We start from the raw sequence: 18,265 nt of genomic DNA on the forward strand, positions 1-18,265 counted from the left end.
TATATTCCTTCTACCATCCTAACCCTCTAACATGCAAAAAACCTGAAAAATTCTTAAACCACAAAGATATTTATGGTTTTCTTTGAAGGCGTCACTGTGCGACACCCTCTAACAGTAAATTCTCCAAACCCGCAATTTTTGAATTTTCTCAACCGTTTTTCCATGAAAATAAGACATAAAACAGGCTTTTAAAAATCTTTCTACACTTAAATGTTGACTAGTTAACATCTTGTGTTGCATCTACATCGCCTTGACACAGCATGAACAGCATTATGCATTATTCTAGAAATGCCAACAGACAAAGGACAATTTCTTAACATACCCTTGTATCAACTGAGGGTTTGCTTGGGAGCAGTTCCATCTGTGGACTCTGGACCTTATCCTTCAGGTTGGGTTTCTTGCCTGGAATGTGACCATTTGAAGGGGCAGCAATGACCCCCATTCTAAAGCGAGGTCTGATGGTCTCCTTAGGGTACGGGGTGGTGGCCCTGGCTGTGTTCTTGTGATGCTGTAACAGAAGAAAAAAGGGGGGGGGGGGGTAAAGGATCAGTTTGGATATGGTTAAAATCCTTAACTAAGTGACGCGATGGCTCAGTGGTAGAGCAGTGGTCTTGTAACCGGCGTAAAAGGCAGTAATCCTCATTACCATGTCCCTCAAAGCGGACTTAAATCCATCGGTCCCCTGGTTGCTTACTTAAAAGAGTACACATGCTTTCTTAGCAGTAAGATAAAACAAACAATCTAGTAAATTTTCATTCCCATAACGGGGTAATAGTTGGAGCGCCTTGAGCACCATGCATGGTGGATATGTGTACTATGTAAATATCCAATATTATTATTATTAAAAAAACATTGTCATGAGTATCTAGCATAGACTCATGGCGTACCTCCGATTCTGATTCTTCCACGTCGAATACAATCTTGGATCTTTTTGCTCTCTCCTGCTCCCACACAGATTGATGGAAGCTCTCTCCATCACTCAGATACGAATCTACAGAGAGAGAGAGAGAGAGAGAGAAACAAACATAGGAGATATCCTTGTGACATAATACTCCAGCGGGGTGTTTCACAAAGATCTTAAGTCGAACTTAACTCTAAGTTGGACTTAAAAATTATGGAGAGCCATTTGTAGCCTTAAAATAAAATATATTCATAAGCGAAAATTCAAGTATTTTACACTTTTTATAAATTCCACATCAAGAACATGAAATCTCCTTGATAGTAGAAAATATGAATGATTTAAATCAACATTTTATGCCTTTTAAAATGACCTTAACAAAATATTTCAGATGCTAACGGCTTTCCATAATTCTTTAGTCAAACTTAGAGAGAATTTCAATTTGGGATCTTTGTGAAACACCCCCCTGTACCTCTATTTCATCATGAGAGTGTCTATATTCTCAAGTGATAAGGTATGACAAATGATTGATTTTTGGTCCCCTTTTTACACCATGTACATACCAACAAGAAATACCTATTATGTAGAGTAGATGCTGTGAGGAATTGACCTTACTGCAAAGACGATGTTCGACGGTAGATGGTGACCTTCCTCCAACAGGTCGGTGCATGCGCAGATACGATATGAGGTAGCACAAGAATTCTTACGGCTTCCATAGAGTACCGAAGCTGTGACATTATAAAACTCTATTTTTGGAATTTCTCAATCTTTTCTTCATTTCCAAAAGACCATACAAAATAATGTCCTAATATAGAAAACCAATTGAATATGTTAAGTATTGGCTGAGATATAACCGTCTGAATAAGTAGATTTCCTATAGGAACTCAGTATTATATTGCTCTGGCTCATAATGTAATGACAGGAGAGAGAGTGAGAAAGGGGAGGGAAAGGGTTATAAGTTATGTAGTAATAAATCAGATTAATGAATGGTACATATATAGTAGAATTTGTGCAGTTAGAAATGGAAGTCATTTTTTGTTTAACAATGTTAAATCTGAGATGCATGGCCCTACGCATTATCAGTGTCTGTGATATGGTGTTAATGCAGCCCTGAAAAAATTGCACTTCAAAATGAACAAGAAGTGCCTCAAAAAAGTAAAAATATTTGAGTCACCGGTTTTACAATACTCATTTCCCCCAATAGACTGTAGTGTTATGAAAACCATTAGGAAAACACAAAATTTGATTTCAATTTCAAATCATAAATATCTTGATAATCAGACAGGCGATCGGCTCGTAAAAGTCATGGGGTTCCTTACGGACCTAAAGGTTTATAATTATCATTGCAACATGAGCTAAATCCAGGATTTTGTTTCAAAATCTGAGACAAAAGTTACCCAATCCCTTTAAACATGTGTACATTAAATATTTGAGAATTAAAAGTAAAACAAATAAATATGAAATCTGACCTTCTTCATAATCCTGTGGCTGCTGTGGAAACATGAAGCATGTGAGAACTCTGGTCCCAATATGATCTACAAACTCTGACTGCAGAGGAATCAGTGGCTTCGACTGAATGGATGGAAGAACAAAATATTACAGAGAATTATTTTTCTTCTTCAAACATATGACCATTATCACTGTCATTCTCCTCTTTGTCATCACTTTATATTCATACTACTACTTCCTAAGTTTATGATCATCAATGTTAATATTGAGGAAAAAAAATCAGGATAATTTTTCATCATTTTCACTGATAATGCCACTATATTCATTAAACTTTATACCACTATTGGCACTGTCATCTTAATCCTTTGACTGCTCAAATCATTCATTCCCATAGGCTTAATACAGTAGCCACCCGGTTCCTGTAGGCAAAGGGTTAATTACTATTACTACTGCATCATCATGTTCAAGGTCTCCTGACAATCATGACGGGATTCCCTTCAAGAAATACTGTCAACTTTCTTCCTTCTTAGTTAATAGAACTTGTTGGGAGATTTGTATTCTGAATAATTGTATTTCAAAAGTCAGAATGCGAATTGCAAACATTCTGTGCTGCTAGGTTAGCACAAGCCATAATCTTTGCCCTAGCAACAAATGTATGCAGTTCGCATTCTGACTATTAAAATACAATTATTCTAACAGGTAAATAAAATATTTGTAACAAGGCACTTAGAAAAGATTTGCATTATTAAACTTTGATTACATTACGAAAATGCAAAGAGGCCCACCTGGTTTTCTGACAGCCATAACGCTTGGAGGTTCTTGAGTTTGGTGAAGCTGTACGGCAGCGACTGGAGACGGTTGTTACTCAGGTTCACCACGGTGAGCTTGGCGATGCGGCCGATCTCATCGGGGAGGACTTGGAGGTAGTTGCCTCTCAAGGAGAGCAAGGTGATCCCACTGCAGCTACCGAGCTGTGCGATCATCAATCAATCAATCAAGTGTTGGGGAGAAGAAAAAAAGTGGTGAGGGTTGGAAGATACTGCGTATTGAATGAATAACTGGATGGATGAATTTAGGTGAGGAGCTGCAATCGGCAATGGGCTCTAAAGGTGGTATCTCACTCAGTGGCGAATGCTTACGAACATTGCGAATTTGATTTCGCCAAATTTTCTGACAAATGTAAGCAAAAATCAGCGACTTTTAGTGACCTTTAGCGACAGTTAGCAACATTTGAGCGAATGTTTCCGTAAGTGCTTGCGAAAGGCAGTTGGTGACTATTAGTAAGCAATTGCCAGCGACAGTTTTTGCGAAGATTATCAACTATTTGCCAATCCTTTACGACTATTTGTGAACGTTTGAGACCTTTTGCTAACTCCTTGTACTCAATGGGTCGATTTTATAAAGGAGCTATAGGGTAACGTGGTCGCTAGCATTGGCGAAACAAAGGAACTGGCGATAACAAAGAGCGACACCGTCTTACAACCATATGCGAAGGCTTACAACTGTTTTACAAACGCTAACGACTGCTTTGCAAACGCCTGCAACTGTTTGCGGAAAAATAAATTGGCAAAGAAAAACTGTTTGCGACAATGAAAACTGTTTGCTAACTTTCTTGGAGTATAACAAATTCTGCCTTCAAAATCAATGTAACCTTGATGGTACCTGGAGTATGAGCACAGCTGTCAAAATATGATAATTATCAAGTGTTTGAGTGTCTTTATAGGATATTTCTCCTGCAGGTAGATACAGATTTGACACAAGCCATAAATGCCTTTCCTCCAATTGGCTAAAGTAAAGTAACAATATTACTGTGAAACATCTATCAAAGCGCCAGTAAAACAAGTCTCAGCACCAGACACAAAGATGTGATATCAAAAACCCAGCTTCAAGTACTTACCTCAGCCGGTACACTCTGCAGCATGTTCTCGTCCACATTGAGGTGGCGTAGCCTACGCAGTAGACCGATGCTTGGGGGTAGCTCCTCCAGGTCATTGGCACTCAAGATGAGCTCCTCTAGGGACACCAGACCACCGATGGAGCTGGGCAGGGAAGCTAGCTGGTTGTTGTCTGCTTTCAACGTTGTCAGGCTGCTTAGTTGACCTGGGGGTGTTTCACAAAGATCCTAAGTTGAATCCTTTGCTCCTTGACTAGTAACCTTTCCCCTCCCCTTTCTCACACACACTCTCTCTCTCTCTCTCTCTCTCACTCTCTCTCTCTCTCTCTCCTGTCTTTTTTAATTCCTCACAGCGTCTACTCTACACATAGGTATTTCTTGTTGGTATGTACATAGTGTAAAAAGGGGACAAAAAGCAATCAATCATTTGTCATACCTTATCACCTGAGAATATAGGCACTCTCATGATGAATTAGAAGTCCAGGAGCGTGTTTCACAAAGATCCTAAGTTGAACTTATCTCTAAGTTTGACTAAAGAATTATGGAAAGCCGTTAGCATCTTTGAAAATATTTTGTAAAAGTTATTTGAAAAGGCATAAAATGTTGATTCAAATCATTCATATTTTCTATTTTCAAGGGGATTTCATGTTCTTGATGTGGAATTTATGAAAAGTCTAAAATACTTCAATTTTTGCTTTTGAATATATTTTCTTTTAAGGCTACAAATGGCTCTCCATAATGTTTCAAGTCCAACTTAGAGTTAAGCTCGACTTAGGATCTTTGTAAAAAAAAAACCTGGATTGATCACGGCAAAGGAACTGGGTTATCTTTGAGGATGAACATTGTTCATCAATCAAATATTTGTTCAACTTATCAAAACATCTCCTGTGCATCTCAACCGAAAACTCAATCAAATACATTTAAAAAATAAAAAACTGACTTCCGGGTAAATAAGGTTAGAGTGAACCTCTGAAAGTTCCCTTTGAACCCTAATCACTAAACGAGTTTGATCAAAAATGTGTTTGATCTTTTACATCAAGGAAAACAAGTTTACCCAAATCACAGTAATTGCCACCTATTCAATGTTATACTTAAAGGGATCCGGTAACTTTGTCTAAGATTCTGAAAACATATTCTGGATTTAGCTCATGATGCAATGATAATTATAAACCTTTAGGTCAGTCAGGAACCCCATGACTTTTACAAGCCGATCGCCTGTCTGATTATCAAGATATTTATGATCGGAATTACAAATTTTGAAAACCGTTCGCCCGACGGTTTTCATAACACTACAGTCTATTGGGGAAAACGAGTATGGTAAAACCGGTCACTCAAAGATTTTTACTTTTTTGAGGCACTTCTTGATCATTTTGAAGCGCAATTTTTTTAGGGCTTCAATATTACATCATATCACAGACACTGATAACACGTAGGGCTGTGTATCTCAGATTTAACATTGTTAAACGATCCCTTTAAACGGTTGGTGATTAATAAGATAATAATAATAATATTGGATTCTTATATAGCGCATGTATCGACCTTTCAAGGTCCTCAATGCGCTCCAACATTACCCGGCTATGCTAGGCTGCTGATTTCGACGCTCACAGCATTTAAGGAATTCCTTCCAACCGGTACCCATTTAACACCTGGGTGGAGAGTAGCAAGTGTAGATTAATGTCTTGCCAAAGAAATTCAAAACTTGTGTTCTTACCAATGTTCTCGGGCAGCTGATGGAGGAAATTCTTTGAGAGATGAAGATCGGTGAGGCTCTCAAGTTGGTCCATCTCAGCGGGTAAGTACTCAAGGCGGTTACAAGATGCATCAAAGTACACCAGACAGGTCAGGTTTCCAAATGACTGCAGTTAATAACAGGGTTAACAAAAAGACATTAAAGGGGCTGTAGCATAATAAATCTTTCCCGTGCCATGACTCAGGGCCAATCAGGTATAATACTACTACTATAATGCGACCGCAGTAGGCCTACGTATTCATGTGCGTGCAACTTATGCGAAACCGAAGCACGAGGAGAACTTCGGTCTGTTTCGCGAACGCTAGCTGACCCAGTTAATCAAGTCCATTTGTTTACATGCAGTTGTCCGAAAGAAGCCGTAGATTGTGTTAGCAAGTATTTGCCATGCTACAGCCCCTTTAAGCCAATACAAAATAAATAAATTATGAAGACAAAATTCATCATATAACACTACTTTTAGATCTATTTAGGCTTGTTATAAGATACAATTTCATGCCTATATTACAATTTAAGGCTTGTTATAAGATACAAGTTCATGAATATATTACAATTTAAGGCTTGTTATAAGAAACAAGTTCATGAATATATTACAATTTAAGGCTTGCTCAGATGTGGCACCACCCCCCCCCCCCCCCAAAGGAAAATGAATGACAACTGAAAGCAACAAAGGACTGACTGGCCCATATTCTCTGAGCTCTGTGTTTTAACATTCAGAAATGTAAAACATATGACACTGTCCGTCATCAAAAAAAAACTGTGGTGGTTTTGACACATCATATCTGAATGAGCAAGAAACTATTGTACTGTTCTATTTTGATTTGAACAGTCAGAATACATTTTGCATACTTTAGTTGCTGTTGTTGTGTATCACAAGCCTCTAGCAGGCTTTACAAGTTGTCACGACTAACCATTTTTAACACAAGCAGCATATGAAATATGAAATGTCTTTTACTTCATTTTGATAAGTTGTACTCCTTTCATCAACCGCAGTGGTACTTCCAATGATAATATCCAAGATACCAAATAAGAGGTAATTGTATACTGTAACGCTAAGGAATATGGAATGACTTGCATGGTCTTTTTTTTGTGTCCGTATAGTCATATACCCTTCTAATACTATTATGTTACGTCAAAAGACACATGACTTTTTTAATGTGCAAACATTGCATGCTTCACTGCTATTGTAGCAAAGTCAACAGTTTTTACCTTTGGGAGTTGGGTTACTTTGTTGGTATCTATCCAGACTTCAGTTAACTTTGTCAGACAACCTATCACATCAGGCTAGAAAAATAAAAAGAATAACATTATCAAAACCTACTATCATTTAAAAATAAATAAAAAATAAAAGAATCTACTATATCTACTTTTGTTCAAGTTTATATCATGACTTATAAAAGCAAAAACAAATGTATGTATCTAATATTTGTTCAATTTCCTCTGTATTTGTTACCTTTAATTTGTACAGGTCCTCTCAAGAAAACAGTTTTAATATTGAGAGAGTTGCACTGTTTAAATAAAATGAATAAATATTAAATAATAAAATAAATATATATTACAGACACCCTTCATGTGAGAGTAATTGTTTAGCATTGAGAAGAATAAGTAAGACATTTTCCTTTTTTACTTTGAATAATTAATGTGTTCGATACACAGATATCAATTCGTTGAAAGCAATCAACACAATAATAAGATGGGGGGGGGGGGAACATAGACTATACACTACAGAGCATGGTTATTTTGCTGATTAACATTATAATTGGTTCAGAGCAATACAATTAATATAAAAATGAAAAGGGTCTTGCTTACAATCTCTCTGAAGCTGTTCTGCCCCAAATCAAGCCTCTCTAGTTCTGTCAATCTTGAAATAGACCTAAACATAGGAAATGGAGGAAAAGTTACACTGTACATGTATTTAAGTGATCATGCCTGAAACAAAGTAATACTCATCAACAGCATACTCCTCCTCCTCATCGATCATCATCATCATCACTACACCACCACCATAATAACAACAACACCTGTTATCAGTAAACTCTTCTCCTACTCTTCACCTTCATCATCATCATCATCATCATCATTATCATCATCATCATCATCATCTTCATCATCATCATCATCATCATCATCACCATCATCCTCATCCTCATCACCACCACCACCACCACCACCACCACCACCACCACCACCACCACCACCACCACCACCACCACCACCACCACCATCACCACCATCCTCCTCCTCATCATCATCACCATCACCATCACCACCACCACCACCACCATCACCACCACCACTGTCATCATCACAATCACAATCAACATCATCACTATTACAGTCCAACCCGTCTACATCAACCGTCCAAGGGAAACACAAATAGTGGCCGTTGCAGAGAGGTGGCCGTTGCAGAGAGGTGGCCGCTGTAGACAGGTTGGTGTTGGCGTCCAATCAAATGTGCAAGAAACCATATCTTTTAGGGAATTAAACGCTTTGATCGAAATTTTAAAAAAAGCTTCGGGTTGAACAGTTTGTCGTGTGTAAATGACCGTTAGATCTAGCTTTATAGGCTGCCGCTGTGTTGCCGATCGCCTAGCTGCGAAAGACATTGGTCAAGTGGTGGCCAGTGGAAGCGACATGTATATATTTAAAAGTGTTATCTATTGTGCCGAACATGTAAACATGAATATTCCAGCGGAGGCTGTCCTTCATGTAAAATTGTATTTGCATGGACCATGTTTCTGCTATAATAAAAAACATTTTTGAATTGAGTGACCACTGGTCGCATTTAATAGGCAGGTGGTCATTGTATATAGGTTCTTAACTACATGAAATCTCACCGGGGATTTTAAGTAGTCGTTATGAACAAGTGGTCGCTAAGACAGGTTTGACTGTATTATCAACTTCATCATCATCACCATCATCATCACCATCATTATCATCATCATCACCATGATCATAATCACCATCATTATAATCAAAATCATCATCATAATCACCCTCACCATCACACCACAACTTCCCCCATAGACACCATCTTTTTCCCCCCTTACTTTGGAAGAGCTTTGAGCCTGTTTTCCCTGAGCTCCAGGACCTTGAGCCTAGCAAGACGTCCAAAGCTAGCGGGTAGGTAGTCCAGGAGAGTGTCGTTGAGGTAGAGATGGCTCAGGTTCATCAGCTGAGTGAACCCTTCTGGAAGCCTGGAAACAAAAGAACATTGTTTATGAGGTAAATGGGTACCTGGCAGGAATTAACTCCTTGAAATGCTAGAGCGCTGTAATGGCAGCTAGGCTAAAGCCAGAGTAATAATTACTGCGCCTGGGAATAGAATTTCTAGATAGATGGCGCTATAGATATGCCTATTATTAGTAAATATTATTATGGAAGCTATGAGGCAGAGAGACAGGAATGTCTGGCAGCTAGCTAGCTCCACGTTGATGTGGAAACTCAACCAGGGTGAGGGCTTAGTCTGTCATCAAAGTTTGTTTCAAGAACTTGTAAACCACAACCCAAAAGAGTAATGAGTGTACATGTAGGTATGCGGAATGATGAAATTTATTCATGCCTATTGGTGTACTAGAGAAAAAAAGAACATTTAAAGTCTTTTAAGCGGGACTGCACCACTTGTATTTTTTTTTACTTGCGCCCTCTATATAGCCTACAATGCCTAAGAGGTACCTGTTGGTCCCCCGTGATCCTCTTTTTCTTATGTTAATTGAGAGCTGATTTGATGAGATAACCATCTGTCAGTGACCCCGCGGGTGGTCTAATCCCTCCTGGCCAAACTAGTGCAGATGGGCTTTAAAAACAGAAGCGGTTTGTTACCATGGGACTGCATCCCCTATTTCTGTCATGGATTGCAAAGTAGGCAAATAAATAGTAGAGGGAATCAAACTATATACCTTTCCAAAAACAAGGTGATGTGGGTTGAAAAAACAGAAAACCTGCATCTAGGAGTAATTTTAATACCATAAATGGGGGTTAATTGTACTTCTATCTTATACCTTGGCCTACAATCAGCTCGCTGGTCTTTCAATTTCAGCCTAGCATAAAACCAGAATTACTTCCTTTGGAAGCTGAAATTAAATATCAGTCTCAGATGAGCTACAATCCAGTAAAACTACAACTCACAAACACCACAAATTTACTGTTTTGAAAGGTGGATTCTACGGAATCCAGTGGAACAGTCTAGAAGATTGAAAGTGGTCCAAAGTTGGAAGTTCAAAAGCTTTGGAAGGGAGAAGAAGAGGAAGGTGACATAACTTACTTTCCCAGTGGATTCACACTGACTTCAACCAGTCTCAGACTCTTGCATCCCTTGATGTTGTCAGGTAGCTCCACAATCCCTGCAAACATAACCAACATATTATTTAAAAAATCAACACATCAAAACTAAACCCAAAGGAAGACAATTATTCTCAAACAGTATATAACCACAAATTAAAAATAAATAAAAGTAGAGCATTTCAGCATTTTGAGAACTGAGAAGGCATTCCTGGCACTTAGAAGACAATATCTGACACACATTGAACAATCATCCTGTTCTAATGTCCTACCTGGCACAATTTGTAAAACATGCATCACCTAAAACATACAGAATCACTGAGGAGGATATTCAGGTTTTGGTAGCTTATAATGAACAAACAAAAATATAAAAAGTAAAAGAATGGGTATTGGTAGAGGTGTCATGGTCGAGTGGATATGTCACCAGACTGTGGATCACAAGATCCACGGTTCAAGTCCCGCCGTGGCACTAATGTCCTTTGGCAAGGCATTGATCTACATTTGCCACTCTCCGCCCAGGTGTTAAATGGGTTAGATTAGCAAGTGTGCGCTTGTAAAAATGACGCCTGGCTGGAATGCTCCCTAGGGACTGGAGAATGTGCATATATTGTGCACGGGTAAGTCTGAATCCGATGACCGGGGTAATAATATATATCTGTAAAGCGCTTTGAGCGGGCCTGCGGTCCTGAAAAGCGCTATATAAGAACGATCTATTATTATTATTATTTGGTCACTCACCATTCTTACTGATGTCCAGTTCCTCAAGATGAATAAGGCTAGCCACAGCAGTGGGGATAGTGACCAGTTCATTGTCACTGACCCCAAGCTTCTTGAGCAGCTCACAATGGAACAGATCCTGCATTAGGAATACATGCAAGAAAAGAAAATGAGGTGATAATGAAGCCTTATTCCAATTAGGCATGGGCGAACTGCCTCTAAAATATGTTGGGAAAAAAATGACAAACAGGGATTCACATTTCTGTATCTTGCAACACACGTATCGGTGAGTATACTTTAAAAGGGGGCTTTTTGTTTATGGCCCGGTCCCACTGGTCGATGGACACAAAATGTATGTATAAAGGACACAGCGAACGAGCAAAATTTCGTGGGTGGCTCCATCCGTTTTCATCCGCTCCACAAAATTTGCGAAAATTTGCGAAAATTTGCGAAAACAGAACGGAAAATAACGGACGTGGGTAGCATGTAGCGGGGATGTTAAACGGATGTTCATGGGAAGCCTAGCAGATGAAAGCGGATGGAAGTGGATGACAGCTTTGAATACTTTATATACGAGATGCAAAAGCTTACAGCCTTTCTATTTCCGTGCTACTAACGATGTATAGACATTCCATGTACCTTATCTTTATTCTCTCTTTCCGTTTTCAGCTGCAGCAGATGTGAGTTGCGAGGATGCCCAGAGGATGCAGAGAGGATACAGCGGACGTTTTAAATAACGGATGATAACGGACATAAAACGTTTGTTGCTCGTATTTGTCGCGGATTTACATCGTACACAGTGGAAGTTCATCCGTTCTAAAAGTTTTGTGCAGCTCAAAACTTTTTGCGCGGATGAAATCACAGTGGACGGATGCTCGATGGATATACCGTATGAAACACGAATGCAATGAGTACGGAACGGATGCATAGCTTTTTCCAACGGATGGCAAGATTTTGTTACGTTTTACATCCTCTTTGCATCCGTAAGTGCAGTGGGACCGGGCCTTAAATATACACAGATACTCTCATGAAGGAATATTAATGCTAAACATGATTATAATGGTCATCAATGGAAACCAAAGAAATGGCCATCATAGATAGATGGTCCTTATAAACAGGTTCTAAAACACATATTTCTTCCACAAGGAAAACTACCGGTATATGAATGGCTGTAATAGACAGGCAGCCGATATGAAAGAAGGCCATCATGACTGATTTTACCGTACATGTAAAATAAATGAACATTTTCAAACATAAAACATCTTGAAGAGGTTCACAGTAGTCACATGGAGTCTAAAATTGGAATTTCAAGGCCTTGAAGGGTACTGCAACCCTCCCTGTAGAAGAAAAAGTCAACTGCTCCAACTTGTGGTGACAGCAGATCAGATATATATGCCTTTATCCACGATTTGAAGCTAAAAATGACCTTTATGCTGACAGAAGGCTCACAATGCATTCAAAGTTTGATTTAGAATACTCATATTTTCATTCAAAACATAACTCATGAAGATTATAATTGCTTACATGGAAGTTTCCATAGTTACTGTAATTTTGCGATTTCCTCAAATATTGGATCATAGTCAGATCGTAAAATGTGTGGGCGGCTTACATTTTACATTAATCTAACATTACATTTCATTTGACATTTTTTCCGGCTCATATTCTAAAAAATACTTTGCAGTTCACCTTATTCTTTCAAGTCAAAGTTGAAACAATATTTGATTTTGTATCCAACTCTTAAGATTTAGTTTGTACGGTGTTTCTTACTATTTTTCTCACTATTTCTTCTTTCCTGTATATCATTCATTTCCTCTATATATTGGATTTATTGGTACCACCAACCCACTACTACTCACCCCAAACATACATTTGCATGTAATATTTATATTTATATACCTCACTTAAGTAATCCAGCAATCTGATTGGTCGAAATTGCATTCATAAACTTTAACTGTTCCCGAAAATTCCCGGTAACCATGGTTAAAAAACAGTTCAAAATCTCAATAACCATGGTTATTGGGAAAATAGGTCAGTCTCCATGGTTACCCCATAGGTTTACATGTTAAAAAATGGTCTGAGCGATCGAGGATACCGTACGTGTGCGAAGAATTGGTCGGTAATTTCAATACAATTGAATCTCGATCGATCTTACCGACAATTTTATCTTGCATTGTTGACATGAAGACGAAAATAAACTTCCAAAAACAAAAAAACAACATCTGCCGATAGATCTTGATCTAAATTCGTGCCAATATGAATTGCAAAAGTAAAAGAAGGGCCTGTTTAATGGAGCAGCCGCGAAGCATCCACCACGCGAAGCCGTTTCAATCCATTTTAATGTATATATAAGAAAAAACTGCTATGACTGGTAACAGAGCGCGATAGCCGAGCGGTTTAAGGCGCTGGTATAGTTACATCACCTTTTGTACGCAAGAGATCGAATCGCATCTTCGAAAAAAGTTTGTTTTTTTTTTCTTTTTTTTATATAAGAAAAAACTGCTATGACTGGTAACAGAGCGCGATAGCCGAGCGGTTTAAGGCGCTGGTTTTAGTTACATCACCTTTTGTACGCAAGAGATCGAATCGCATCTTCGAAAAAAGTTTTTTCTTTTTTCTTTTTTTTTTTTTTTTTTTTTTTTTTTTTTGGCATATAAAAGTATTAATGACTGCTTTAATATTCGAGAAATAGTTGTTTTTATATGCTCTCGGGAAGGTTACAATTGGGCTATCACCCTCGGCACGCCTCGGGTAATAGCACAATTCTAACCTTCCCTTGAGCGTATAAAAACAACTATTTCTCTCAAAGCAGTCATTAATATTATAATGTTCTTGTATGTGTTTATTGTTTAATTTTTTTTTAAATTATTGTATTTTGATATTGTAATTTTAAGCAGGGGATAATCCCTGATAAACCTCTGTGGTTTTTGATCACCCCTTCTGCAGGGTCATCTTTTGTTGTAATCCTTTTATATTTGATTGTAATTTATATTTTTTTATGAATCTGTGGAAATAAATGAAATTGAAAAAAATTGAAATAGTTCATACCCTTGGCAGCTCTCGGATGTCGTTGGAATCCAGGAGGAGCTCCTCCAAAGTTTCGTCATATTCAACGATCTCTTCTGGTACAAAGCGCAAATTGCAGTGACGAAAGTCGAGCGTCTTGACTGTTTCCTTGCCAAGACGCACGCAGAAACACGAAGCCATGGCCGAGGGTCATCTGGTCACGACCTAGCCGACCTCTGCTGTGTAGGTCATCGTTGGTGTCTAGTAATCTGAAAGAAAGAAAGAATATGATCAGATGAGTTAATGGTAATTCCTGACCGAGATCGCATACTGTTAGACAACATTGTGTATTTACAATAATAATAATAATAATAATAGATCACATTTATAACGCGCCTAATACATTATTTCTAGGCGCAGTGATGCTGTTGTCCCAGCAGCCATTAAAAAGCCACAAAATATTCAAACATGGGCGTCTATTTACTAGTTCAGGGGCCTGTTTCATAAAACTTGCTATCTATAACAACTGCTAAATTTCTATGACAAATTTGTTATCAGCCAATCAGATGCCAGGATTTCAGTAGCTTATAACAGGAGCTTGTAAATTGTTATTGGCATCGAGTTTTATGAAACAGGACCCAGGTATCTGCAATAGATACATCTCTGAGAATGCTAACATTCCTTGATTGCTCAACCAAGGATATGACTTTGATTGGCATCTGGATGTGCATAAACTGTAGAAGATATAAAGGGAAAGTGAACTTCATTTCAACGGTGAGGATTGGTAGCCTTGTAGCCCATCTGCCTATATGTAGGAGTATGTGTTCATGTAACACGGATGATGATGATGATAATGATGATGATGATGTTAGTGATGGGAATTACATGTATGAAAATGATGATGATAAAACGATGATGATGACGATGATGATGACGATGATGATGAAGATGATGTAAGTGATTATGAAAACGATGACAGTGAAATTATGATAATGAAGACATTGACAGTGATGACAATGACTAGGACTGTCACGACGATGATGATAATAATGCTGATGATAGTGATGGTGATTATTATAATTTTGATGATAAAATGATAATGATGATTGATTGCACTTGTACAGCACTGTATTCCTATACACACAGGCTAATACCATCTAGCATTAGTTACAACTTGAACCGCGCATCAGTGAACACATTTACATACTGTACCTATCACCAGATAGAAGTACCATTTGAAGTTTTACAAAATACCTCACTATTCAAAAAGTCTAATCAGAGGAAAATTGGCATTTTATACTCATCGCTATCAAAACATGCACTTGAGATGTTGTCAAGCGATTCCCTAGTATGAATACTGTGAATTTCTTAGTGTGCTCCATGAATTAATTCTTGCATGAATGCATGAATGCAATGTACAGAGTACTGAACAATCAAATTCAATGCTTACAGCTGCATAATCCAGACGATTAAACGACTCTAAGATCATGCTTCAATCGCCACATTGACACCCCAAGGCCAAGACTAAAAGCAACGACAACCAAACCCAAGGGCCGACCTCTATAATCTAATCATGATGCACAGTTTGCACACGCAAGTTCATGAACATGAATGTATTATGTTGATACTGTTCGCCATCATCCAATTAGGCCTACAAAAAAAAGATGTTGTATTGCCCTTTAGGTGCCAAAACATGGGTCGGTCGGTCTGATTTTTTTTTTTTAACTCTCTTTTTAAGCTGATATTTTTTAAGTTATGAATGCTGTGCCTTTTTTCTCTCTAAAAAACGGTAAAAAAAAAACTTTTTAAAAAAAGCGGACAGTCGATATCAAAAATTTTGGGTCGGTCGCAAAGGGCTATACAACATTTTTTTTTTTAGGCCCAATTACCAGAAATAGAATATTATTAAACATACCTGCCGGCCTTTCAAAGCAAAAAAGGAACCCCCAAAGGCAAAAATTTAGGGATACAGTATTGAAATTTGTAAATTTTTACACAGAAGTTTTGACAAAAGATCGAGAGGAATCTAGGATACATAACATTAATTTTCGAGCAAAAAAGTAGAAATAATTCCTGCAAAATAGCAATGGTTGACAGCCAAATGTATGTAATAACACAAAATGTTATAAATAAGTCAATGTTTGAAGTACATGTGCGGCGTAGGCCTACAGTATTACAGAGTAAAACTGCCATTTTAATACTGGAGCTTGGTTGACAAGCAGGCTTACGGTTTCCATGGTAAAGCATGATCCAAATGTGTGATGGAATGCTGTTGTGCCCCTTTCCTTCACCCAAGGGGCACGACTGATCAAATACTACTCCTAGCTGAATTCTGGATGGAATACCACTCTAACTACACACGACATATGTTCGCAATTGGGAACAGCAATGGATTGATCTATTAAAAAAAAAATCGTAGGTTTGATATTGATCATGACACAATACAAAAAGTTAAAAGTTTATCTCCTCAGTTATGGGATAGGTCTATATGTACATAAACAGTGAAACCTGTATATAAAGACCGCTCAAGAGAAACATGAAAAGTGTTCTTTATAGACAGGTGGTCTTTATGTACAGGTTCCTTATGTACATGTTTCAATGAGAAACCATATTCAAGGGAAACAAAAAATGTGGTCCTTATACACAGGTGGTCTTTTTATATGCTAAATCAGATTTGACTGGATTAATCTGGTGAATACAGGGGGAACTGTACGAGTTATGAAGATTTAGCTTCTTCCTACAAAATACATGATAGCAACAACAAATGCACTGATTATAGAACTTTTGCACTTTTGAACTTTAGGCTGAATTACAAAATGAACAGAAGTTATGGCCTAATGCCATCAATATAGCCCGACTTTCAACGAGAGAAATCTGGTTTCACGCACCAGTAGGACAACATTAGGGGTCAGAGGTTAATCCAAGAGTAAATCCCTGGCTTTCTAGGAGTCTTAGTTCTTCATAAACATATGGATCATGACTCGGATTGGCTCTCGGTTGAACTTGCTGCTGACTTTATTGGCATTTGCTTCTATTCATTTTTTTCTACTGCAAAAGACCAAGTATAAATTGTGGCAGAATATGAACTACTGCAATTTGGTTTCTTTCTTTGCATCTCAAAATGTGCGCTCGTTAGCCAGAAATTCAATTTTGCACAAAACAAAAGGCACTTACTCATTAAAGGATTACCCTGTGTAACACAATGGCTTGCAAAATTACAAATTTTCGATCTTGATCAGCTCCATGACAACCCTTTTAACACCAGTATAGATTAATCTTGCACTAAAAACAATTAAATAATCATGAAGCCTTTTGTATATATTCTATCCCGTGATAAAAACAATGTGGCACATAAAGAATTAATTTAATATCTAGGCCTATCACTAACCTCTTCTTTAAAGCATACATGTACAAGCGCTTCATTCATAGAAATAATACTAAAATACTAAAATTTAAAACAGCAGGATTTTTAATAATTAGTAGACTAGATAATGTACTTGAACACCAGGCAAGGTGCAATGACTTTTAACTCTTAGCTTTTTTTCCTGCAGGCCTTGATGTGAATTTTTTTTTTGCCATTTCACACTTCCCTTTCTCATATTTCAGGTGAATTTAGGTCTTTTAAATTAAACTATTTTTCTTTTTCTTGCCCTGAAATGTAATGCTAATTTTCAAGCTCACAAAGGAACTTGTCAATCCTTAAACTGTAGTGTAACAGGGAATATACATGTACATGAACAGTGTACAATACCGTACTCAAATATAGATCTAGCACATGTTTTTTTCATGATTAATTGCTACTGCTTCTATTAAAGGTACTATGTCCCTTTTGCAGGCCAAACAAATGAAAAAGTTAAATTCCAACTGCATTTGAAAGATAATACTAATTTAGAACTTCCCTAAAAAAGGTGGGGCTTGAAAATGTCTTCAAGTGGGAAAATAACGACTATTAGTTGTCAAATCGACTTTAGGGCTATAGAGCCCAATAGTAATAGTCTTGATTTTCAGACAATTGTACCGAATGGTCATACGTTTTATGCTGTGCAAAGATTCAATCAGTTTAATCTTGGCCGTCACAAGAAGTAGGTTATTGATGTAGACAAATGCTCACGTACCCTTTACAACTCTTTTCATGTAATGTATGTTATTACCAAAGAAGAAAAAAGCCAGTCAGTCACTCAATAGTGTCTGACAGTGAAGTCTAGCAAGTAAACGGGTTTCCTTGCATAATTTGAATATGAAGACATTGCTAACGTTTAAATTTCACAGATAGGAC

At 37.8% G+C, this 18,265-nt stretch overlaps 1 protein-coding gene across 2 annotated transcripts in view; it reads right to left on the reverse strand.

The window, feature by feature from the left end:
* The window catches only part of LOC589701, a 46,177-nt gene that overhangs the window by 11,157 nt on the left and 16,755 nt on the right, over window positions 1-18,265 (reverse strand). For both annotated transcript variants that reach the window (XM_030996949.1, XM_030996947.1), the window contains exons 2-13: window positions 14,032-14,258; window positions 11,008-11,125; window positions 10,253-10,331; window positions 9,039-9,185; window positions 7,798-7,861; window positions 7,198-7,272; window positions 5,953-6,097; window positions 4,245-4,447; window positions 3,133-3,318; window positions 2,368-2,470; window positions 888-991; window positions 323-508 (exon numbers count right to left, since the gene is read on the reverse strand). In XM_030996949.1, coding sequence (XP_030852809.1) covers window positions 323-508; window positions 888-991; window positions 2,368-2,470; window positions 3,133-3,318; window positions 4,245-4,447; window positions 5,953-6,097; window positions 7,198-7,272; window positions 7,798-7,861; window positions 9,039-9,185; window positions 10,253-10,331; window positions 11,008-11,125; window positions 14,032-14,190 — 1,569 coding nt within the window. In that variant the 5' untranslated portion in view covers window positions 14,191-14,258. The remainder of the gene's footprint in view (window positions 1-322; window positions 509-887; window positions 992-2,367; window positions 2,471-3,132; window positions 3,319-4,244; window positions 4,448-5,952; window positions 6,098-7,197; window positions 7,273-7,797; window positions 7,862-9,038; window positions 9,186-10,252; window positions 10,332-11,007; window positions 11,126-14,031; window positions 14,259-18,265) is intronic.

Source organism: Strongylocentrotus purpuratus, unplaced genomic scaffold (genome assembly GCF_000002235.5).
Source record: "Strongylocentrotus purpuratus isolate Spur 01 unplaced genomic scaffold, Spur_5.0 spur5_scaffold_3, whole genome shotgun sequence".
NCBI classification, from domain to species: Eukaryota; Metazoa; Echinodermata; class Echinoidea; order Camarodonta; family Strongylocentrotidae; genus Strongylocentrotus; species Strongylocentrotus purpuratus.